A 25,483-nucleotide genomic window follows, 5' to 3' on the forward strand; every position below is an offset into this window, starting at 1 on the left:
GTATTGTAATAATAATAATAATGATGGGTATGTTGCCGCCTGGAGAATCACTGTGAAATGGAACTGTCACAAACTAACTTTAACATAACAAAATAGCTAAATAAAAGTTAGGTGTTGGTTGAGTTAAAGGGACACTGTAGGCACCCAGACCACTTCAGCTAATGAAAGCGGCCTGGGTGCAGTGTCTCTTTTGTACCCAGTGCTGCAATGTCTACATTGCAGCTCTAAGTCTGCTGTCAGTGGCTGTCTACCAGATTACCACTAGAGGGCTTCCTGAATCGAAACAGACCTTTGGTCCGTTATCTGACTCTGGACGTCCTCACGTTGTGCATGAGGACCTGCAGCGTCAGGTTATTCCCCATAGGATAGCATTGATTAATGCTTTGCTATGGGGAAATCCTAATGTGAACATGGCCATTGCCACGCATGCGCATTAGGTCTTCCCCGCCGGCTGACGAAGGCAAGGGAGGAGTGTGGGCGGAGTCTGACCCAGCACCGAGGGACATTGGTGCTGCGCTGCTGGAAGGAGGGACGGGGGGGAGGAGGGAAATAAACGTTTAATGTTATCCTATAGTGCCAGGAAAACAACGCAGTTATCCTGGCACTATAGGATAACTTTAAAAGTTTATTTCGATACAATTGTAATTTATTCTTTATATTTTGTTTATTTTGCCAGTTAAGGTTATAAAAAGTATATACATTGGTTAACCAGAGGCTGGCACATGGGCCTGTATGGCACTGCAAGCGGGAATTCTTATGCATTTGCATACAGAATTTTTCTGTCAGATGCCCTCGTGTGCATGTGTGTCCCAAAGGCATGATGGGACTGCAATCTCTCCACTTTGCAGAAGTGCATTGTAGGTAAGTAATCTTTTCACTGCTCTGTTCTCACCAGTAAATGCTGTAATAATGTTTACGGGGTGAAGGAACAAAAAACTGTCACTTCCCTGGAAGTTTCTCTTTAATATATGTATAGGGGCCTCAAAGGACTCATAAAACAGCTTCCCAGATCTGCTAATCAAGCAACAGTAATGTACAGTTCCAGCCTGCCTGTGTTAATTTTCTACAAGTTGCATGTGTGTGTGTGTGGGGGGAGGGGGGGGTGTGCACACAGCCCAATTCACTAAATAGTGGTTTGATGGAGCTCCCAGTACCCCGGCTGGGTACCTCCGCCAAGGGTCCGCTTTCTAGCTGTGGCTGGATAGGGGAACTAGCTCTGTTCGCTCCCAGGGGCTGGACGGCACACAGACCAAGGAGCTTTAGTCCTTACAAGGACTTTCCCTGCTGCATTCTCCACAAGCTGCGACAAGCTGGCACAGGGATTAACCCTTTTTTCCCCTCAGTAACTGGACAAGACCGAGTTCTGGAGGTACAACACTGACAATCCTTTATTTGTACACACAGCTTTCATGCACAGACCCCCGCAGGGGGTCTCCACCCTTTCAGTACACTTTCCTTTGTCCCAGGCATGAGAGGGGTATGGGTTACAGATAACCTACTCCCGCTCTAGGAGATGCCAACAGGACACAGTTACATACATTAAAACATATTACACACAGGGGGGGAACTTAAGGGCTCTGCGCCCTGGGAAGGGGAATGGTCACACATATATAACATATATCCCTGGATAGCGCCAGGTCCCAACTAGGGTCCCTGCAAATAGGGGGCTATCAGATGTACAGAGCCTGATAAACCATCCTACAAAGCCTGGGTTCAGGGCTCCGTGCATTGCCAAAAATAGTTTCACAGCGTTGCTTGGTTTAGTCCTGTAAATTCAAACTTCAAAATTAAAAATTCCCCATCAATCAGCGCTCTTGGAGGAGAGGGGTTTCGATACCCAATCAGGAGAAAGGGAGCGAAACCCCGTTTGAATGGGTGCTCTTTCTCTGATTGGTCGCCTGTGCCCTGCAGCGACCAATCAGCGCTCACTCGTGCTGACCCATCAGGAGAATGGAGCAAACCCAGTTTGAATGGGAGCTCCTTCTCCTGATTGGTCGGCACGGACTTCCAGGTGGCCAGCGGGGCTCTACGGCTGTGAAGCCGATTCACAGCTTCAATGTTTCCGAACACATAAAACAACGTGAGGCACCTAAGAGGTAGGACTCTACAAAGGGGGTCTGCCTGTTACTAGCACTTGCAGTAAAGAATTCACCCCCCTCTCATTTTTAAATACTTTATATAATACATTTAAAAAAAAAATCTGTATAATCATTAATTATTTTTTTTTATTCTAAACTAGTTTTAGCTCTTATCTAGTATTGCTAAGTGTTAAAGTGTGATTAACATTTTACTTCCTTTATAACAGTTTGTTTTGCTAAATGTAATTTTCCTTCACAAATTCCAGAAGCAGCTCTTTTTACCCACTGAAATACTCCAAACACTCATTTAATGAGTCAATCGATTCCAGCATACTTCCAGACTCCTCTCGACGTGAACTTCTTGTCTCCAGGTTTATTTACATATTTTCCAACGATAGACTTGAAGTCCAGAATCTCCTCGGACGTTTCATTGATGACTTAGAGATGATCCATAGAATCATTTTTATCGCAACAGTGGTATGAAACCTTTTCACTCATTTATTTTTATAACTTGATAAGTACCGGTAATAAGATATTATCATCTTTTTAATATCTACATATTTACACATTTAAGATAACACAATTTCGATCATAAATGACTTAGATTGGTATATAACCTTGTCTATCTATTGAGATACAGTTGTAGCATCTTAATATAATAGGACATATTTGTAAAGATCTACCCAGAGCATAGCAGCTCTGAAAGATTTATTTTTTCAACAAATCTCAAATACGGTAACATTGTTCTTTTGTAGATTCCTATCTCATTCTTCTTTAGGTTCCTTTTTCCGATAGCCTTCTAGTTTAACCCAGTGCCCAGTTGTTTTTTTCTGTAATTAGATGTGCATGATTTCAGAATGATAAAAAACTTTCATGATGTGCCAATCTAGTGTCTACTGACACGCACAGGATGCCATGGCTACCTAGTGTGGTGTGCGGGACAGTTGTTTCACAATTTGATTTGAGTCTTATAAATCTCTCCTGAGAGCATCAATTTCAGCATTAATAATTCAATTTATCAAGAGACAACAAAAATAAAAATCACCAATACCAATTATCACAGTAACTGACCAAAAAATCATTCACGTCTAACTTACTCCTACATACATCAATCTCTGTGATCTTGTAAAATATTATTTGATTTCATGTTGCTTTCTGGGCAGGAATCATTTCATGCAGCCAAGGTGGCTTTTATGCACTTCAAACGAAGTGTGAGGAAGCACTTGATTTCATTCTACTCGGGGCCCAAAACGTTGGAGGAAGCTGTGAACGATTTCATCACTCGCCACTTGGATTGCTATGATGTCCAGTCTTGTATCAATGTAAGAATTGGGTGGTAGATTATCAGTTATATATTTTTTTTCTTAACCTTTATTCTTAAAAAAAAAGAAAAAGAAAATATATATATATGTGTGTATAGTTTAATTTCCAGTTTGGCAATTTTGGTCTTTAATTTTAAATGCTCTTTGACATCACAAATTTCCTGAGTTGCAGAGACATTCTAAACCAGCAGATATCTTGTTAAGGTAACAGCATAGTAACTTTTGCATAGCCAAAGCCAAAGGTGTTCTTGCTGTCAGACATATGCTGTTAGACACCACGCATTGCAGACCTGGATAACAATTTGGTAGTAGTATCTTTGTTCCTGAAAATTCATCAACAATGATAAACAAAGTATTTGAGAGATATTTAACCCTGTGCGTGCCTGGTATGTCCCTGGTATATTGTTCAGTGATGGTATGCCTTACACACACAGTAAAGGGTTGATATGACCCGCTAAACCACCTGCAATTGATAACAAGATGCATACATAATGAACAACATCGATCACCATAATGCGAATAAACAAGGCCACTGACTAACTTTTTATTGAGAAATCTAACACAGTCTTATTTAAGTATTGCATTTTGTAGGATTTGTTCTCATGTTTTTCAGGATGTCATTGGGGTAATGAAACTGAATCACAAAATATCGTTCCTAAGCAAGATTGACTTCACGTTGCTTAGTGAGTTTTGCCGCGAGGTGTGCCAGGTTGCTTTTGCCATGCATACTCTTGAAAAACCACTGGACCTGGCACTCGCTGTGGACGGAGAGCACTTTGATGAAACCAAGTAAGATGAATTACTCAATAACTCACATGAATAGTCTAAACTGATACATTCACCTGTGGTGGAATTTGTAGACAAAATCAAATGCCTTTCACAGATATCTTTCAGAAAATACTTGCACTGGGTTATTACAATATTCGCTTCCTTTCTTTAATAATAACAATAGTTGCTTTCCATTTGCTGCATCAATGTAAGTATGTGAGCTAGCTACAAACACATACCTGTACTTGTAAAAATCTTCCATCTGAGACATGTGTTATTGGGGGAGTGGGCTTACACATACTGTGTTGTTGTTGGTTTTTTTTAAATGCTAAAGTTTTTAAGTAACAGTGTGCAAGGAGACAGGACAGGTGGATCCATTCAGTTATGGCCCATGAATACATACATTGTTTAAAATGTATGGAGTGTTGGACCGCCTCTTCAAATCACACTTTCTTGGATCGATCCATGGCAGTGTGGGTAGGTACTCACCTCCTTACTGAACAGAAATTGAAGCTCAAGATTGTAAAAATGCCCATCTGTCCCTATGTGCAGATTTCCGCAGAAATGTACACTTTTATAAATTAACCTGGTAACATCCCCTTCACTCGATCTGACAATTGGTTTTGTTATGTCTGGTGCCATATCTACTAATCTGGGATTTTTACAGAGTTAGAGAGTGTGGGCTGTCTGTAGGGATGTTTAGAGCTTGGAAATGGAAGTCATTTCTAAGACTATGAAATTTCAGATAGGGAGGCAGGAAGAGATGCCAGGGCTGGTTTTAGGGAGGGTGTATTTTTTTTAGGGAGGGTGTATTTTTTGCACAGAGATTACGATATTAAGTCCACAACAGAGTTCCAGGCTGACGAGGTCACGTACAGGTATAACTAGACTCCACCACACATTTAAAGATTTATCTGTTATTAGGGCTAAATTCCTTACCCAGGGAATCTTAATGGCTGCAGCTGGTACTTGGCATCCAATCAACACATCACATCTTCGAGCACTCAAAGAATTGACAAAAATAATGAGGTTACAAATCAGTTCTCAGTATATTGGTATAACATATCAGATTATACCACGTTACATCACACAGAATCAGCAAATTATCCAGGACATTTGTTAAAAGTTACTTATTAGTACCAGACAGACATTACATTTAACTTATAAGAAGAAGGCCAGTTATCAAATATGAAGCAAATATGAAGGTCAGTTTGGCAGAGTTGCCGTCATGTTTATGTTTGTTCCCTAAAAATATTTACTGAATATGTAGTGGGAAACATCTGGTACAAGTCTAGTGCGCAAACTTGTTAGTGATAAAATAATTTTAATACTGTCTTTATATAAATGATTATTTGAGCAGTTTTGGCAGTAAAACAAGAAAATGGATGCTGAGTACAAAATGGCAGGTTAGTTATATGAGTTTATCACATCATCTGCGTAGGCAGCTTTTCAAGCAGAAACTCTGCACATATAGATTGCTTGCACCATAACCACTTATAAAAGCAGAACTCGCCATAGATTTCGGAATGACCCTTTAACCATTATTTAGTAATTCATATCACAAAATATTGACAAATACGTACTGATAAATCTAACTGTGTCCTAGCTCCCTATTTTCCTACCTCAAAGAGCGCTCTCCCTGGTGCTACCCACGTGGAGACATCCACCAGGGAGAGGCGCGAGCCCTAGCCGACACTGGAACTAGCAGGCGGCATCGCAGCCGAAGAGCCCCCGCTGGCTGCCTGGAAGACTATGCCGACCAATGGGAGAAGAGCTACCATTCAAATTGTTTTTACGCTCCTTCTCCCGATTGGCTGGCGAAACACCTCCCCTCCCTGGTTGCTGATTGGCCGCTACGTGTTTGCGCTCTTTCTCGGGATTGGCTGCTACTTGGTAGGCGTGAATTCACTGGCCTAAACCAAGTGATCTTATGGAACTATTTGGGTATGTACAGAGCCTCAAGCCCAGACTTCGTTTGATGATTTCTCGAGCTCTGTATGTCTGAACGCCCCGAGATTTGCAGGGATCCTAGCTAGAACGAGAAGCTGTTCAGGGATATATAGTATGTGGGGATGCATTATTGTATTATTCGTATTTTGTGGGTTATTGTGTGTCAGCTTCCAGGGTCTGCGAGATACCACTATCTCCCAGACACAGCGATGCCGGGGCAGGCTTATGTTTTACCTTACTGTAAATGGAGACTCCCTGCGGGTGTCTGTGCATAAATACTGTGTATCTGGCCTTCAATAAAGAGATCCTGATGTACCCTTCATCAAGTCTCAGCTGATGTTTGGGTAGCCAAGAGCGCAAATCACTGCTTCGCTGGGGAAATGGGATAATCACAACGGCTATACTCAGTCGAAGTATAGGGGATCTGTTACATCTATCTATTCTTGTAATAAACTTCTTGCATTCTTTGAATTTGTCTAGATATCTCCGTACCTATGACTCTGACATGAGAGCTTCAACTGTTTATTATCATGTGTGGCCAGCACTAGTGCAGAACAATAAAGTAATTGTGAAAGGTGAAGCCGTGACTAGGAGACTTAATCAGGTAAGATAAATACATCGCAAAGAAGGTATAGCACTGAATCTAGATTTTCATAATATGTTCAGGATACAGTATCTGATCACCTACAATCAATTGCAATATATAGTTAATATCCAACGCTGGATTTACGGAAAAGCTTTTACATTTATTTTGCCATTTTATGCAACACTTTGCAAAGTCCCATAAGCAAGATCCAAGGTATATTACATTACAATTTGACACAATACTTTTACCAATGCACCAGTCCACTTGTCACAAATGCACAGCCTAGATTTTTGGAATACAAGAACCTTCAAACCACTATTAATATCTAAATATTGGATGGTTGTTTCTTGAGAGTTATCATGCACATATGTATACCGAGCTTGTTTTGCATTTACCTAAGTTTATGTTCCAAGTTTGGGGTGGCTACTATGGCAAAGCATTATTAAAAAGTAGTTAAAGGAATACTATAGTTTAGAATTATCCTTTCCCCCATTTTATGGATAATAAATAAAAGAAATCTGCGGAACAAAATGCACACTCACGTGAAATGATGAAGTGTATATAAACAGATAGTAAGCCTGTGAACAAAATCTACAGTGAGGATTTCCAGATAGGCTATAAATCTCATACCTTATGGGTATCCAAAAATTACAATACAAAGCTACCAATACCAGAAAATTGCCCTGAAATGAGAAGTCAGAATTGCACACCAGCAGCCCAATTTAAAATTTGGAGCAAAAGCACACTCCTTGGTTCCCATGTGATTTAGGCTTAGCATTAGCACAACGGTGAATTGTAGTGAATTGAAAACGGCTTTTAAACATAAAGGCAAAAATAGCTGATTTGGAAAAGGTTCAGCTATAGTCACATTTTGGGTATTTTACCCAAATATTCAATTTTTTTTCTTCAAATCACTAGAATTCAGTGTTTGGTTTATAAATCACATAGAATGAGAAAATATGTATGTTAACCCTGATGTATAATAAATATTAATAACATTTTTAGTTGAAAATATAATCTTCTTTTTTACTTTTTTTTATTGTAAATAGATCATAATTCATACATTTTACATTACTACTTTATATACACCTAATTCATATAGTGCAGTGATACATATGATATATCTTTCACTTTAATATCATTTGTTAAAGTATTATATGTCATTAATATTTCTTCTCAGCGGGGTACAAGAAAATGTAGACAAACCTCGGTAAGTGTCCATTGTAGCAAAAAGAAACAAAACAAAACAAATTAAGAGACAACAGCAGATACAAACAAATTGGCCCATTTAGACTGGGTCTAATGAAATTTGAAGAATAAATGACTTATTTCTTCTTAAGTGTAGGTTTAGAAAGCTCCCAAGCATAATAGAATTCTTAGCACATACCATTTTCATTGCTAGGCTGTATCTAAGTACTTTTCTGTGACTTATTTTTCCTGGATTAAGTTTTCTACTCTTCAGCCTCTGATCATATCTTATCAAAGGAACACTCCAAGCACCATAACAACTACATCTGTAATTATGGTGCTGGCTGTCACTCAGTAAGTAGTCAACCCATTTTAATATAGATTGACAACTCCACCAAAAAAGCTGGAGAAACCTTTCAATGGATGGCTATACTTAATGGCTGAGAGCACTCAGCTGACACGCTCAGCCAATGAGTGTGATCCTGAATAGCCCTGATTTTCTGTGTGGATCTATCCAGCTGTGTGAGTCAGTGTGTGTATATTTGTGTGTTTCTGTGTGGGCTGACCATTTGGGCCCTCTGACAGTGCACGAGGGCTAGGGAGGGGACCCATCAAGGACCCTGTTGTGCCACTGGGTTTGGGGCTGCTGGGCATAGGACAGCCACTGTGCTCCTTTTCTAATGATCATGCTGATTATTTCAATTACTGTCTTTAAACCTGTAACATGCCCGATGGCTTTTCATGTCTGCCACTGGGACCTACCATATAGCCATCGCAGCCCGCAAGCTGGGAGGCCCATCTAGTATCTGGTGACCAAGATAGCCCTGGTAGCCCTATTATAATGTCAGAGCTAGGACAGTGTTGAATCCAGGGGGATAATAGTATAGTGCCAAAGCTCTCCCCTGCCGGCTCATGCAGAGTCGGCACTAACCAAGCGCCGTCCATGCTGTGTGCCTTCATGGACTGGAGGGGAGATCAGAGATTTTCTTCACCAGCCTGCTGGCACTTTGCTGGGCAAGGGAGAGAGGAGGCCTATAAGCTCTAACCTGCAGCTCCAACAGGTTCTCCTCTTGCAAGCTCAGAGCATTGCCACGGTAAGCATGGCAATGCTCCTGATCTCGCGGGAATTCTAGCCCCTAGAAATTGCAGGTTAGAGTTCACCCACCACTAGGACTACCAGGGCTCCACAAGCAGTGTCCCCCCCTCTCAGGCAAAAGGTAAGAAAGGAGGGGGGATATAATGTATATTTTGTTATTTAAGCCTGCCCAGGGGCCTCTGTGGCTAAGAGATAAGTGCGTTCGCTTTGCTTAAACTAATTATCTCCCAGCCACTAGAGGTACAGTGAATAAAATACAAAACACCCCAAAACACATACAATAATGTTAGGAACCCCCACAAGTCTTATATCCCCTTATTGCCCAGATCTGAGCACTCAAGTTGTCCAAATAGGAATCACCACCGGGGTAAAGTTTTGACTGACTGCACACGTGGCTGCTGCCCAGGATAGTTCCAAAAGAAAAGGGGTAGCGGCCTGTCAATCTTCGGGAGCTACTACACAAATTCACACGAAGGGTCCCCTTGGCTCGTGGGGAGCAAATGTTCCCCTCGTTCGGGAGTATCTTTGCTCTGAACAGCGCTCTCCTGGCTAGTCTGTGAAAGAAGCAGGTGATGGTACAATGTCCCCGGGGTTCGAGAGTTCAGGTATCCATCATACAGTTCCACATACAAAATCCAGCCACCCAGAGAGAGCACTTAAGTTTGTGGTTTTCTTTGAAGATAATCAGCCAGTGGGGTGGTCAGTGTTCGGTAGTTAAAACAACTTGGGCTTGGGTAAAAACAAAATAGTTTTAGGGCAGTTTGTCACAATATATATATATGCAGAGCCTATAATTATGTGAGGCGTTACCTGGCTATTTAAACTCAGGCCCCCTCAATCACAGGACTGTTACCGCTGTCTTCATTCAGAACCTTTGACTTTGGTTCTGGTTCACCAGGACATCGCTCCCACATGGTCTCGCTACATGCCACATTCTCCCTGCTCTGGTCTACAGCACCCTGCTGCATAAGGTCGACCAGCCCGCAGTCCTCCTTACTTTACCCAGTTGGGGCTTCTCCTCATTCAGCCTGGTCTCGGCTTCAGGTGCCCCAGACCTCAGGCTAGTTCAGGCTCCTTGCGGCACCAACTCCTATTTTGCCCAGCTGTCCTCAAAGCCCGAGATTGTGCCCCGCCGACCTCCTACCTCCATACTGCTTCTGGGTTCTGCTTCCTGGGTCACGAACCATGAGTTTTCCCAAAAGGGTCTCATACACACTGCATTCAGCCGCCGCACAGCATTTGTTCTTACGAATAGATTAATTCATACCATTCAATCATACTCGCCTCTCTGTTCTGTGTTACGCATAGTGGTCGGTAGCCAGCGGTTTGACTGAATTAATCAGAATGAGTTACTATACTCAGCAATACTATCACTCTGCCCTCTAGCGGCAAAAAATATTATGATACTATTATCCAGCATTGTTGTATGTTACAGGTTACGTTCACCTAATTTCAGCTATTTTATTTTCACTTTATTTTCACTCATACCTAAGCTTTACTACTCCCCAAAAATCTGCTTTTATGTTTATGATGTTCAAAAGTTAATATGAATGCGTTGTGTAGTACATACTTCCTACTTGGTAATTCTCTCTAACATGTCACGTCTGTTATTATTTCCTGTCACTTATACGTTATGTACTAGTCTGGGCTGACACTTCGTATGTGCATGTTAATTACATTCCATATTGTTCCCCTTTATTGTATTGGCAATTCGCTAAACTACTAAAGTGTCAAGTCGTTCTCCTATTCTCAGGGTACGTATTGACATGTTTCCTTGCACAAAACCAAGCATGCTGCTCCTTTCCATATCAACACACAAACTCCTAAACATCAACGCCCAAATATACTCATATTTTCTGATGTTTCTCGTACAATAATGGCAGCTACGTTATACTACTACAAGTTCGTTCATCCGGACTACCCCTTATAACATAGAAATAGAGTCTCTACACCATAATCATCATCACTTTAGTTAAATATTTCTACCACATATAACAACGCTGGTAACGCACCTCCCCAAAGGCCGTTCACAGGCCTCACGCCCAAGGAACCTTAATTTCCCCATGCTCCTTTCTCATAAAACTGCACATGACCTGCACATGACCACACCCTGTGTAATGAAGAGTAGTCTATCTCCCTGAATATTGGCTACTAAAGTCTGTAGGACAAAATACTTGTTTATGTCTATACCCAATGATAGGTTACAGTCTTCATTACAGTTCTCCCCAACTTCAGTGAAATTCAAGGATCCTTACTCTACTTACTTGTACCTATTATTATATGGCAAGAGTTTAACTCTCACTAGTCCTCAGGTAGCATACTTCTAGAGCATCTGCAAGAATAACTGTCCCCATTATTACAGGTGAGTTTTTAGTCACAGTCCATTATCCCCCAAAGTCTAGATCCTACCTTACCCTCCCATATTCTTTCCTTAGGTTCTTCAGTATTTAGTTTTTCTGACAAAGAAACCTCTTTCTACCAAAAGTTTCAACCACATCGTACCGATATAACACCCATCCTGTTCCCTGTTAGGGTAAAGTCAACTGGCTGTTCTTTCTCTACCACGTCCATAGGTAGCTGTAACATAATTGACTCCAACACCCACAGGTTCAACGCATAGCAACGTATAGCTAGCACCTCACATCAATCTCTACTGGTTAACAGTTAGGGCCTCATCTTACACGTCCACTGATATTGTCTCTTTTACCGTTACCGAGAGACCAATGTTCCCACCACATTATTCGGTGGCCCCGCCCACTCGGCCCTTATCATAGGTAGAGCCTCTCTTATCCTGTTGGCATTAGCAGGGCATCATATACCATGTTTGTCATTTTTGTAGCATGTCTCAAGTCCCGGAACAAGACGAGGAACTCTCATTACCTGGTACCCCAGCCAAACCTCCTAGCTGGACCTAGCACCCCTATGAAGAATTTAGACTCAACTAGCCCTTGTTCCCTATGTTCCTGGACCATCCCAAGAGTTGAAGCTGAATAACGGAGATTAGGGATTCCATTCCCGGCCACAGCTCGCAAATCTCAGCCGAGCGCTAACTTACAACCCAGAGTATCTGACAAGTACACTGAGATCAAAAGTTTGATGACCACCCTACTTACCTCCATTAATACTATTAACGTCTGACTGTCATGATTCGGGAACCTAACACGCTAACAGGTCACAGATAGTAAAGGGTGCAATACCGGTCCTTAGAATGGCCGGGTTAAGCACACTAAGAATAGTCAGGAGACAAGCCAAGTAAAGGTAGCCAGAAAACAGGAGAACTAGAATCAAGCCGAGGTCAAAGGAATGGAGAAAGCAGGAGAATCGGAATAACAAGCCAAATATTCGGTAACTAGAGAGAAACACGAGCAAATTGCAATACAGGTATCATAAGACCACAACAGGGCACTGAGAGACAGGAAAGGTAAGTATTTAAATCCTGTGCTTAATTCTGATTGGATAACTTCCAGTCAGAATTAACAATCACACGTGGGGGATATCTATACCTCCCACTGTGATTATTGTGCTGTTGCTTTAACGCCGGGTCACGTGAGTGACCCCGGCGTTTGGATAAATGTGCATTATACATGCTGCCGCTGGGAGGAGAGAAGGAGGACGCGAGCGGCGCGTCAAGCAGAGAGGACGCCGCTCGCTGTCCTTTGGACAGGCAAAACGCATCAAGTGCGACTTTTATATAGATTTTATATCCTGTATTCACTGTATTGTTAATATACCCTTTCTAATAAATAGTTACTTTTTTATAGTACTATTTATTTATTTACTCATTTTTTGGCTTGATTCCTGATATCATCTACATCCTCAGGTGGGGATTATACCACCCATGCTGTTTTAACTAGAGCAAGTCTTGCTCTAAAGAATGTAAGTACATTTCTTCTTTTTATTTATTTTATATACCAGTACTTACTGCACCATTGGAGTTCCCTTTTTTTTTTTTACCTCCTTTATATACCATTGACATCTGGAGGACCATCAAACACTTCAACCACCATACATCCTTAGACGGGGATTGTACCGTCCACGCGCTCCACAGCAGAGCTCTATTAAGCTCTAGCATTTGTGAGTGGTTTTCCTATAGCAATTACTTATCTTATTTTGATTGTACCATACTGTATTGCACTATTATTTGTCTTTCTTTTTTTTCCCTGAGGTTTACTACATTTCCTCGAAGGTTTATGTATGTAGAAATTTTAAGGCGCAGTATACGCTACAATCTTGTCTATTCACCACACAAGGTTTTTGGGAATCCTTGCATTGTATACCGCAGCCTGTTTTATAATATAGTGAGCGCCTATACCTTATGTTTTTTATACTTCTTTTAGGTCCATTGTGTAACTGGGCAAGGCTCAAATCTGCAACAATTTTAATTCAATCAGTTGCGGATTTAGCATGTGCAGACTGCTGCACATCTGCTCCATTTGTTACAGGGCACACACCAATACTATGTGCCCTAACTGTCTGTACCCAAAACTACGACTGACCGAAGTTTGCATTGACAACTTGGTGTATTACCTCCAAGCACACCCATCAGGTCAGTTAGTCAACTTTCTAATTCAGGGTTTCATAGACGGTTTCCACACTAGCCACGGGGGTATCAGTGGAGGGGGAAAACAGTTAAATGCTTCGCTGACAATAAAGCAGCTTGGGACATTATCAACAAAGGCAGATCCTCATCCTTCACCATCATGAGGCTCATTAGACAACTCACATGGCGGCTGCAGTAAATCTATCTGATAGTACAAAGCTGAATGTGACGGCTCGACTTACACTCATCTTTGATGACTTCTGGAGAAAGTTAGAGGCACGCTCACAAACTGCAACACCTGCAGTATCAGACACCCGCACCCCCCAGAAACGATATGCCGGGTGGAAGCAAAGGAGGAAGAACCCACCACGACTATACCGAAAACGGCGCAAATGCATACTTCGAGTTCGAGTGGAGAGGATCAGAGGTACCTACTCATTAGGCTCACATGCACGAGGGCCAACTCATGATCGGCAAATGAACCAGCCACTTTACACAGTCCTGCATCTTAGCTGCACAGCACATGGACCTGCACAAGGGCTCTTTATCTCAAAATCCACTCTACCAGCCCAGGTATAAAATATACCATGGAGAGGCATTGGCTGAGCATGGACTGAAACTTTTGCTGACATACCCACCTCCATCTACATGCTGCTTTAGTGCTAATTATTGCATTTATGTTTTTGTTTTAAGCCTCCTTTAATTTCCGGTTAATCTATTATTGCTATCAGTTGTGGATATGCTATATGCCTTTGTTTCCTATATTTCACTGACAACCTCAAGGGCCTCATGGGTGTTTTGTGCTCTACATTTATAACAAACCAGCTCTATGTGATATAAAGCTACTAACCCACTTATGTATAGCCTGAATTGGCAGGTCTCACTCACCCTCTTATTCATCGTTAAAATAGTGCGATTTCTACTCTTGCCATGTCTATGTAACATGTATTATATTGAAAGCTTGTCTATGCCGTTGTGGCACCACAAGCCTGTTTGTTATTGCTTGCACTACATAAAATAAAGAATAACATTTTTTAAAAAAAAATAAAGCCGCTGACGCATTATCTTGTTCTAATTTTCAGGATTTTTTCAAAGCCCACCCGACAGCCAACAACACTCCTGTCAACATTCCCACATTCCAAGACTTAATCCTGGACTATGTAGCCTAATGGCACACAGCAGATTTCTGGCTAGCTCTGCCCTCCCTGCCAATAAGTCACGAGGTTACAATAGAGCATTTACCATTTATAATAAGTTCACCTCTAATTTATCTCCTTTTGCCATCTCAACTATCTCTTAATACCATCAAGTTCTACCTTACTGGTATACAACACCACATCCTAAGTGCCTTTCCCAGCACAAATCCTTTTATGTTTACACTGTAAAAAATGTACTCAAATGCATACAACAGTTAGACAAACCCACAACTACTAACAGGCAACCCATAGACGCTTCTAAATTTTGTGCACTATCTGACATACTAGACTCTAACCCATTCAAACCCGGTGCCAATCTCACTATCAAAATGGCAGCCTACTTAGCCTTTTATGGCTTCTTACAACCAAATTAATTTACTATCGAGAACATCACATCTAACAGAAAACACCTCAGTATCAATAGTCTACGTAAACATACAGACCATTACGTCCTAACAATCGATCGCACTAAGACAAACCAGTTAGGTCCACCTACTAAAGAATGCTACTACCCCACCTACAATAACTGGTGTCCTGTTAAATAACTAGACCACACTGCACCCCTCACACACACTGCATGCCTCACACACAAACACACACTTTACTCCACACCTCCTGTCAGGAATCCCCCACGTTGTTTGGGAATTCCTCTATATGTGATTCATGTGAATCTCTCTGTCAATCTCCTGTGGTTGGTGTGCTTTCGTTGACTTGCTACTTACTTACCAAATTACTGACGGAGCGTCCTACTTAATTTTCATGTGTACCGAACCCCGATGGCTGGATCCTGACTACGCTTTACTCTTCACTGCCAGAATTGGAACAGACTTCACTTCAGTTCTCCTGCCTTTCTGCGCATACAACAAGGAACCATAATCCACATCATCTTGGAAGGACTCTCATGCCCATCACACTAAGCAAGATAAGTTCTCCAATACTAGGATGATTCATAGGTTCTACTTGAAGTTTTTTGGGAAGGAGAAGGAAATACAAAGTCTGTTCTCTGAGAAAATATTTGCACTTTAATTTGAAAGTGTCACAAGCCAATTGCTGAATTATTAATTGTGCTATTCAAGGACTGTAATAATTATTCAACCAGGACCTGCCTTATTGCCAAACCTTGTTTCTACTTAACAGGACTTAATTCATTTCTATAACAGGAATTGTGGCGGTTTGTCAAGGTATCACCGCCATGGATACCATTTTCCCATAATTATAATACGCCAATAATCCACAGGTTAAAATATCGCCGGTATCGCATAACCCCCCACACATGAGCCAAGGCTTAATGCTGGGAGAAGACTGACTTTAATGGAAGCACGGCATCAAATTTATACAGTCAGTAAACTCCTCCCCTGAACCTGGGAGATAATTGAGTCAGAGGCTGCACTAAACTCAATTATCTCTAGGTAAAGAAAAGGCTACAATATTACAACACCCCAAAAGTACCCCCAATATACAAGGGAACCCCACACATCCCTGGGTAGCCTGGATATTGGTGAATAATATATCCGAAAATCACCCAGATCCATATAGTAGTTTGCGATCGGCACCGCAGGGAAGGTCTGACCGGTCTGCCACCAGGCCGAAGCCCAAAAATAGTTCAATGGAAATTGTGGCAAGAGTCGGTCTCCGTTCGTGAAATTTTGCACAAAAAACACATAAGATACAGACAAGTTGGTTCATGGAGACTGCTCCCTGTGTTTGGTAATCTGGAACTCCCGAACGTTGTTCATGTAGGTGAACGAGAACTAGAATGGGCAGTAGATCCATAGAGACCGGTGTTCGTGAGAATGCCTGGCCGAAATGAGTTCCAGGCACTAGACGACCAGGTCCCGCTGACAACCGCCATCCATTGTCCCAACCACGTGTACTCGTATCTACGAAATGGCGGCCACCCAATGGAGCATTCTATTAATGATTTTCTGATGGTTTTCGAACAAGATTCATAACGTTCATATGTTCTAATTGGTCTCTGGGGTGGTCTCGGTTTGGGAACCGAACAAAATAATAAACAAAACTGGAACATGATTACAAACGAAGGGAAATAGCTGACCAGTGATGGGGGTACTCCTTCACAGGAATCACCTCACCTGCTCTGTAAATTGTTATTTTGAAGTCTAGTCTATGGACTATAATTGAAAATTAAGCATGTCCTAATTTTCATATTGCTATATTCGTGTGATGCAATTCTAAAACTAGATTATAACCATTAATGCATTATTATTTCAAGACCTTATTGCAGCAAAGGACTACCAACGTTTATTTCCTTTATTTAAATAAATAATATTTTCTTAAAGTGACGGTATCAAATGTATTATTTCATCTGCAGTTGCGTTCCAAATAAATGTTCTGCCGAGAGCACTGTACACCACACACACTGTACTCCTCACACATGGAGTGTGTGCTCCCCTCACACACATTGCCCCTCCCACACACACTACTGCCCATATCCCCTACTACAGCCCCTTGTAGCAGGCTCATTCCCTTTCTGTTCGGTTATCCGAACCCCCTTGTTAGTTTCCCTAATGGACAGTGTGTGGTCCCCCTTTTTATACCTCTTCAAACACTGACCACCCCTAGCTGTTAGCCACAATTAAGTATTAACATTGAGTGCTTTCCCTGGGTGGCTGCCATTCGTATAAACGAATGCACATGCTAGACTGAATGACGTCATTTTGTCTCCCGAATAAAGGCGATGGTACATGGTCGTTGAACGCCTGGAATTATTTTTGCCCACACAATCCCACAAACCCGGTCAAAACTTGTATCGCAGGCCATCCCACTTCCCGACCAGGTAGGTGAATTACATTTGGGAGATAGAAACTACCAACTGGGGGGAGCATTCGCTCCCTAAAAGCCAGGGGAACCATTCGTCGGAGTTCACACATGAACCCCCGAAAATCAGAACTTTACCCGAATGGCGATTCCGTTCTACCGAACAGATCTGAGCACTATTTGTACACACACTGTACCCCCGTACACAAACACTAGAGCCCCTATACACAAACACATGCACACAACAACACTTAATACACACAATACATTACAACTCCTAATGTACCCACTAATAATGCAAAACTCTTTACATATTTACACACACTGGATACAAACATACACACTCTATAGCCTCTGCTGACACACATGCATACATACACAGTCTATAGCCCCTAAACATACACACCATTTCTACAGTCCTGAGACAGGTGTGCACATACACTACAGCCCGTACATTGTACACCACAAACAGACCACTTTGCACACTCACGGCACCAGAAACAGGCTTCTCTACACACACACACAATACTTTAAATACATACGCACAAAATCATTCCCAAATGCAGTGCAAACATTAAATTTTCTTTATTTTAAAAGGGGTGAGGGTTGTTCCAAGAAGAGTTTATCCATCGAAATACAGTATTTTATTAAAACTGTTTTAAAAAAAAAAAAAAAAAAAAAAAACATTAAAATACTGTTTTTGTTTGAGTAACCTCTTAAAACTAAGTCTGACCCTGACTGGGGTCTCACACAGTCAGTCTCGGTGCTGAGCAGGGAACTCATAGTATCTGTGTGAGAGCTGCACAATCAAGGGGGAAAACAGTGAGAGGAGTGTCAATCGCGTGGTGACAAAATGCATCTTTGCCTTTGCAGTCAACATCTCTACACTGGAATGGGGGCATTTGATGTCCTATTGCCTACTTTCTGGGGCCCTGTGAGTTGTCAATCCATCCCTGGACCAAATGCAACTCTCTTAGAAGGGTAAACTGGAAGCACTACTAACACAGTTTGGCTACCTGCAGTGGGATGTAGTGGTTATGGTGATTTTCATGCACAGTGTGCCATCCATTAGCTGAAAACAGTCAGTCAATGAATGGTGACTGGATTGGCATCCACCTTCTGAAGCTCTGCAGAAGTTGGAAACCTGTCAATGGTGCCACAAGGAGCAGATTCTACGATCCAATTTGAGGCCCAGGTAAGAGTGGAAAGCATTCCTAAAAATTGCCCCATTACCGGGGAACCGCACTAGGGTACTCCTGGCATCATAGTCATTAAAGTGGGCTCCAGTGGTTATGATTCTTGGAGTGAAACGTTAAGGTGAGAAATCGTATTAATTGCATTGTAATAACGTCCTCTACATGGTAAATATAAATATTTATTTACCATATACTGGACCTTATCACAATGCAATATATATATATATATATATATATATATATATATCTTTATATAACATGGTAAATATAACATAATAGTCCTCACTTAAAATATGGGTCAAATATGGGTATTCACAAGTCTGCCTAAATCACATACAATTTACTTGAACACAGTTTTACTGGCTGAGGCTGGTGAATTCCCCAGATCTCCCAGCATACAACAATGAACTGAGAGCTGGTGTAAGTGAGCAGTCTGCATTTGTTCTGTCCTTTTCTGTGGTGGGCTCTGCCCATGCCCCATTAACAAAACCTCTTTGGTCATCCCCAACCCCCTTTTATTCACTCTCTCATTCTTTATTCCTTTTTTTGTAAAGGAACACTATATGGTTAGGAATACAAATATGTATCCCTAATGCTAGAAGACACCCACAGGCCTATTTCATTCTGTTATGTAAGCATTGCCATATCTACTAAATGCCAACGCAGCGTTGCAGGGTTGAAACTAAAGGGTCACTGCATCCAGATAACTTTTAGTCGTCCTTTACCATTGCTAAATGGATTTCAAGGATATCGTTATAAAAATATGTCAAGTCACACAGTCTTTCTGTGTGCCATCCAATTCGTCTTCAGTCCTCCTGATCAACCGACTCGATCATCTGGCTCTATCACCTTGTGTCGGGGGGACTGAAGAAACGTGTCAACCAAGTGCATTATTATCCAAAGTCGGCATATGTATTTAGTATAGTAAGGTAATTATTTTACAAAGTATTGCTGATCATGACATGTGTCAATATTTATTGTCCTTACAGGCCTCTAGAAGCCGCAGTCCTTATCGTCGTAGCAGTCTATCTCCAAGTAGGCAGCGTCATCGTGCGTGTCTCACAACATCAATGTTAAAATCTTGAAAGAGAGAATTAACCAGTAGGTTAAGGCTTTGGGCCATTTAAATCTGTCCAGGGCCCACACATTGCAACACAGCCGAACAGCCTTTTCTAGTCTTGCAATTTCTCCTTTTCAAGCCAAGAACTGCAGCAGTATCCAATGTAACAATCTGTTACCAAAACTATCGCGTTACAACACCTAGAACATGCTAGCAATAAAATATAAGACTCTCTGGTATTGATTTATGATATTATTATTATAGACTAATTTGTGTTCATTTACTTTTATTTATTGCTGAACGTGTCTGCATGGTGTGAAAAGACAGGGTAACAAAAATAAAAATGTGTTCGATCATCCATCCATCTCTTTCTTCATGGTATAAGATAGATTAAAATGAGAGGCTGCTGATTAATTGAGCAATTTCTAGCAAATGAGCTGGCTGCTTGCTACTGACACTTTTAATGCCAGTATAATAGTTTAGGTACCTTAAATGTTATTAATTTATTCTGTTTTTTTCTTGCATTAACAAAATGGGGGGTCAGTTTGGACCATTGTGCTTGTTTAACCCCTTAAGGACCGCAGACGTATTAGGTACGTTCGACAAAAACGGGCCTTAATGGACATGTGCAATTCGTTTCGGTCCGAATTTAAATTCGGATTAATTTCGGCAATTCTGAAATTCGGATGCTTCCAAATGTTCGAATTTCAGAAGTGCCGAATTTTGGAAGTGCCAAACTGAACCGAATTGCCGAAGTGCCGAATTTTGGAAGTGCCGAAGTGCTGTGGATTTCTGAAAAGTGGCAAAACAGGAGAGGGAGGTAAAATTAAGGGAATGATGACAGGAATCTAATCCTAACACTACTCCTAATCCTAACCCTAACCCTAACCCTTACCCCAACCTTCATCTACCCCAACCCTGCTGCTAACCCTACCCCTAACCCTTACCCCTAGCCCTAGCCCTACTCCTAACCCTAACCCTATCCCTAACCCTAACCCTAGAAGGGTAAGGGGTAGGGTAAGTGTAAGGGTAGAGTTACGGGTAAGGTAAGGGTTAGGGAATTGCCGAAGTCCCGAAGTGCCGGACCAAATTTTTTGCCCATGCACATCCCTAGTCCTTAAGGGCAAATCTATTACTGTGGGAAAAGCAAGTCCTATGGCTTGTCTGGTGTGTATATTTGTGTTTAGCAATGTATTAACTATCCACTTACTTTTTTCTCCACCACAACTCTTTTGGTATGTACTTTACATATTATATATATATATATATATATATATATATATATATATATATATATATATATTACACAAGATCCAGCGCACTCACCTATCCACTAAACAGCAACTTCAATGTTGTCAGATTATATATATATATATTTTTTAAACACCTAATCTAGGCAAAAATAATGTGGGTTTAGTTACATTATACGATCATACATTGCATAAGTCTGCCACAACGTCAATGTACCCCATCTTTGGCAGGTTCTACTCTAACAGCCTGATGTCTGCTCTTATGAGATTAACCCACTTACTTGGGGGAAAAATTTAGCTCTCTGCAGTACAAGGCTAAATAGGGCCCTGGGATGAGGCACCTGTGCCTGGGAGGGGTGCAAAACCAAGGAGTTGACGTTGTGGCAGGCTTATGCAATGTATGATCATATAATGTAACTAAATCCCCATTATTTTTGCCTAGATTAGGTGTTTTAAAAAAAATAAATAAAAAAAACCAAACAAATATAATCTGTTGAAGTTGCTGTTTAGTGGATAGGTGAGTGCGCTGGATCTTGTGTATTGTATAATTTGGCCCCCAGCAGCACCCCATTTATGCATGTTCAGGTGAGTGCAGCCACCCCCCCTTGTTTCATATATATGTGTGTGTATATATATATATATATATATATATATATATTAATCCATAGTCCATAGAATGGAAAATCAGGCAGAAAATTACCGGGTTTAAAAACGTTTTACTGTTTTGAAACACTAATATTTGTGTTCAGCGAAGTCTCCCGAGTATAACAGTACCCCCCATGTACAGATTTTATAGTGTTTTTGAAAGTTACAGGATAAAATATAAGGCTTAATTTTCAGTTTTTTCACATTGAAATTTGCCAGATTGGTTACGTTGCCTTTGAGACCATATGGTAGCCCAGAATGAGAAATACCCCCATGATGGCTTACCATTTGTAAAAGAAGACAACATAAGGTATTGCAAATGGGGCATGTTCAGTCTTTTTAGTAGCCACTTAGTCACAAACACTGGCCAAAGTTGGCGGTCATAATTGCTTTTTTTCTGTTTTAATTTCTGTACTTTATTTACCCATAAGTGATTGAACTTCTTAAAAATACATAATTGTTTGGTGTGCATGAATATACACATATCTATTTTTTTGTTCATATTGAAATATCAATATACATCAATAATATATGCAATACCAAGTAATCATTTTTAGGAGTCTTTAATTTTATTTGTAAACGTGTTAACGGGGCACAACTTGCTTAGAGGGATAGGCAAATCCACCCCAGCACTCTTAATCAAAGAAAAGATCAGGCTAACTACCGCACATTCTGCTGGGGCACCGTCCCAGTATAGGCCTTTTATGCCAGATACTGCTTTTTGAGCTTGTAATGACCAGCATGACCTTAGCTAGCTACAGTATTCAGTGAATGTGATTCACCTCCTTTACAGAATAGTGACGGTGCAATAATTAATAGGCTTATATGTAGTACAAAATATCACTCACAGGACAAGCGCACCTTTTTATCAATGGGGAGCTACTGGTCAGCTGACTGCTCTAGTCAATCTGCAGCGGCACTCTCATGTAACTCAGATTTAGAAGCCGAAAGCAGGCGGGGGTAAATGGAGATCGGCGCGGGTGGCAACTTTTAAGGTAAGGGTACGTCCGGAGACATCTTGGCACCATAACAACTTCATTTATATGAAGTTGTTATCGTGACCAGAGTGTCCCTTTAACATACATTTATGTCTATTTTTGTCTTCAGCAACTATTAGAACCGGGTGTCATTGGCTTCCTTATATTAGTGCATAATTGAGGACAATGTGGTCATTGTGCGTTTTGATTCTTTGAGCAAACCACATTGACATTTTGTAGGAGAACCCTCTCACATTTTGATCTTTCTAATGATTCAAGGCATATTACACAATTAAATATCAGTAAGAGAGAAAATATAAAAAACAAACAAACAAATATCTATAAAAATAGTGTGCCTATAAAATATATATTTGTACTCACGAGTTATCTGTTTGTAAGTTGATAGGAACAGTTCTTGCCACAAGATGTCGCTGTTACTTTAGACACATTCACAATCTTATTTATATCATGTGCTATTTTCTAACTCATTTCTAAATCATTTTAGGATCACATAAGCATACCTTCTCACTTGACCACCTACAGAAAAAGAAGGGAGGTCATATACACTTCAACAAACACACTCACACATTAGATCCACAGTATTGTATTCCTCTCTGTGCCTGATGACATCTAAGATGCAGTTTCAATATGAATGACACCCTAGGCCACACCACTTCACCTGCAGGGTTATTCAGTAAAACAGGATACAATAGGAATTGCAATGTTTATGTCAAATAATCATATTGGAAACAATTCTCTAACTCCAGTTACTTTTCCTGTTTGACTCTTTTGCCCTAAGATTTTACATTTTCTGGTCAGTTTGTGTTTTATTGACTCAGACATGTATTCCTAACACCAGTGGTGTATCCTGGTTTTGTGCTGCCCTAGGCAGGACAAAACTCAGTCACCCCCCCACCCCACCCTTCCTCCCGCCCCGCCTTCTAAATACACACACACACAGATTCACTGACAGATACGCATACATTAGCTAACAGAAACACACACACACACACACACTCACTCAGTCAGACACACACACACACACTAAGACACACACACACATACACACTAAGACACACACACACACACTAAGACACACACACACAACGACACACACACACACACTAAGACACACACACTAAGACACACACACACACACTAACACACACACACACTAACACACACACACACCCTAACAGACACACACACACTAACTAACAGACACACACACACACTAACAGACACATACACACACACACACTAACAGACAAACTCTCACACACACACACACACACACACACACACACTAAGACACACACACACACTAAGACACACACACCAAGACACACACACACACACACACACACTAAGACACACACACACACACTAACAGACACACACACTCTAAGACACACACACACAGACACACACACACTAACAGACACTCACTCACTAACAGACACTAACAGACACTCACTCACTAACAGACACACACACAGTCAGACACACACACACTAACAGACACACACACTCACATTAACTCCTTACCTTTGGGAATGCTGGGGGGGTGTTCTCTATCTCCCTGGTGTCTAGTGGGGCTGCTGGGCTGGTTGGTGGGTGGGCGGCGAGGGAGCACTTCCTCTGAGCTGTCTGCTCGGCTCTCTCGCGCGCTGCAGAGTGAGGCTGGGAGGCGGAGCCGGAATATGTTTGCCTCGCGGCTAAAACATCCCTGCCTAACACTATCGTGCTAAAGTGACTATTTAGGTTACTGGTCTCTTTCTGTGTGGTAAAAAGGTGATTTTACTAACTTTTTTTTCGCACGCTGCGCCGGACTTGCCATGACCAGCCCCACCTGGTTCCGCCTCCATGGCGGAGATCATCAATCTTGACTAGGAAGCACCTCTAGTGGCCATCTGGTAGTAGAGGTTGGCTGTAGTGGTTTTGGTGACTGTAGTGTACCTATTATTTGTCAATGTAGGGGTATCCCGTCCATATTAGGTAATTAACACTGTTTCTGTGTCAAAACCCATAAAAAATACATGTTTTTTAATTTGCTCACTTCTCATTTTTTGCTTTTATGCAATATGCATTATTTTTGTGTTTTCTTCATCATCAGGTCCTCTATTAGAGGCCTGGGAGTCTGGGTTTTCTGTGTAGTATTTCAGCAATTCTTATAACTGGAATCTTCTGGACAGTAAGGTCTCTTCTGAAATCTACTGATGCCAGTTTCCTAACTTGCGGGAATGAACCCTGAGTATACCTATCACCACTGGCACTACTACTGAATTCACTTTCCACGTCCTTTCTATCCCTTCTGTTACCTTTAGTATTTGTCCACCTTCTTCATGTACATTAATCTGTGTTCATGCAAGTCTGTGTGTTTGTGTGTTTGTATATGAATGTGTGTGTCCATGTGTGTTTGTGTGTATCCATATCATGGTGTCTTTCATTATAGCTGTGCCAATGTGTGTGCAAATAAATGTATATGAATGTAACTATGTGTGAATGTGTACATATATGGATGTGTATGCGTATCTAAATGCCAGTATTTGTGTCATATCATTAACAAAAAGGGATTGGGGGTAGTGCAGAGGGAGACACAACATTGTGTTTTCCATTGGGGGGGAGCAAAATACACTTCTGCTCTAGGTACCATGTAACGTAGGTATGTACCTGCTCAGAACTGCCTTTCAGTTCTACTTTTTGCAAGCACTGGTAGGATTTTGTAATGTGAGCCCCATCCACTATCTGCTGATTGTACATCCCATGGAGGGGTTTGTCTTGCTTTGGAACCTCCTCTGTATCTGCATCCTCTACCTGTTGTTGTCTGACATTCCCTTAGCATTTTTTTTA

The 25,483-nt window shown here is 41.3% G+C and overlaps 1 protein-coding gene across 1 annotated transcript in view; it reads left to right on the forward strand.

Moving 5' to 3' along the window:
* Positions 1 to 19,966, forward strand: part of LOC134615453 (mitochondria-eating protein-like) — a 28,202-nt gene extending 8,236 nt beyond the window's left edge. Inside the window, exons 5-9 of the mRNA XM_063459971.1 lie at positions 2,345 to 2,555; positions 3,242 to 3,400; positions 4,014 to 4,189; positions 6,599 to 6,722; positions 19,688 to 19,966. Coding sequence (XP_063316041.1) covers positions 2,345 to 2,555; positions 3,242 to 3,400; positions 4,014 to 4,189; positions 6,599 to 6,722; positions 19,688 to 19,783 — 766 coding nt within the window. The 3' untranslated portion in view covers positions 19,784 to 19,966. The remainder of the gene's footprint in view (positions 1 to 2,344; positions 2,556 to 3,241; positions 3,401 to 4,013; positions 4,190 to 6,598; positions 6,723 to 19,687) is intronic.
* The last annotated feature ends 5,517 nt before the right edge of the window (positions 19,967 to 25,483 follow it).

This window comes from Pelobates fuscus, chromosome 6 (genome assembly GCF_036172605.1).
Source record: "Pelobates fuscus isolate aPelFus1 chromosome 6, aPelFus1.pri, whole genome shotgun sequence".
Lineage (NCBI taxonomy): Eukaryota > Metazoa > Chordata > Amphibia > Anura > Pelobatidae > Pelobates > Pelobates fuscus.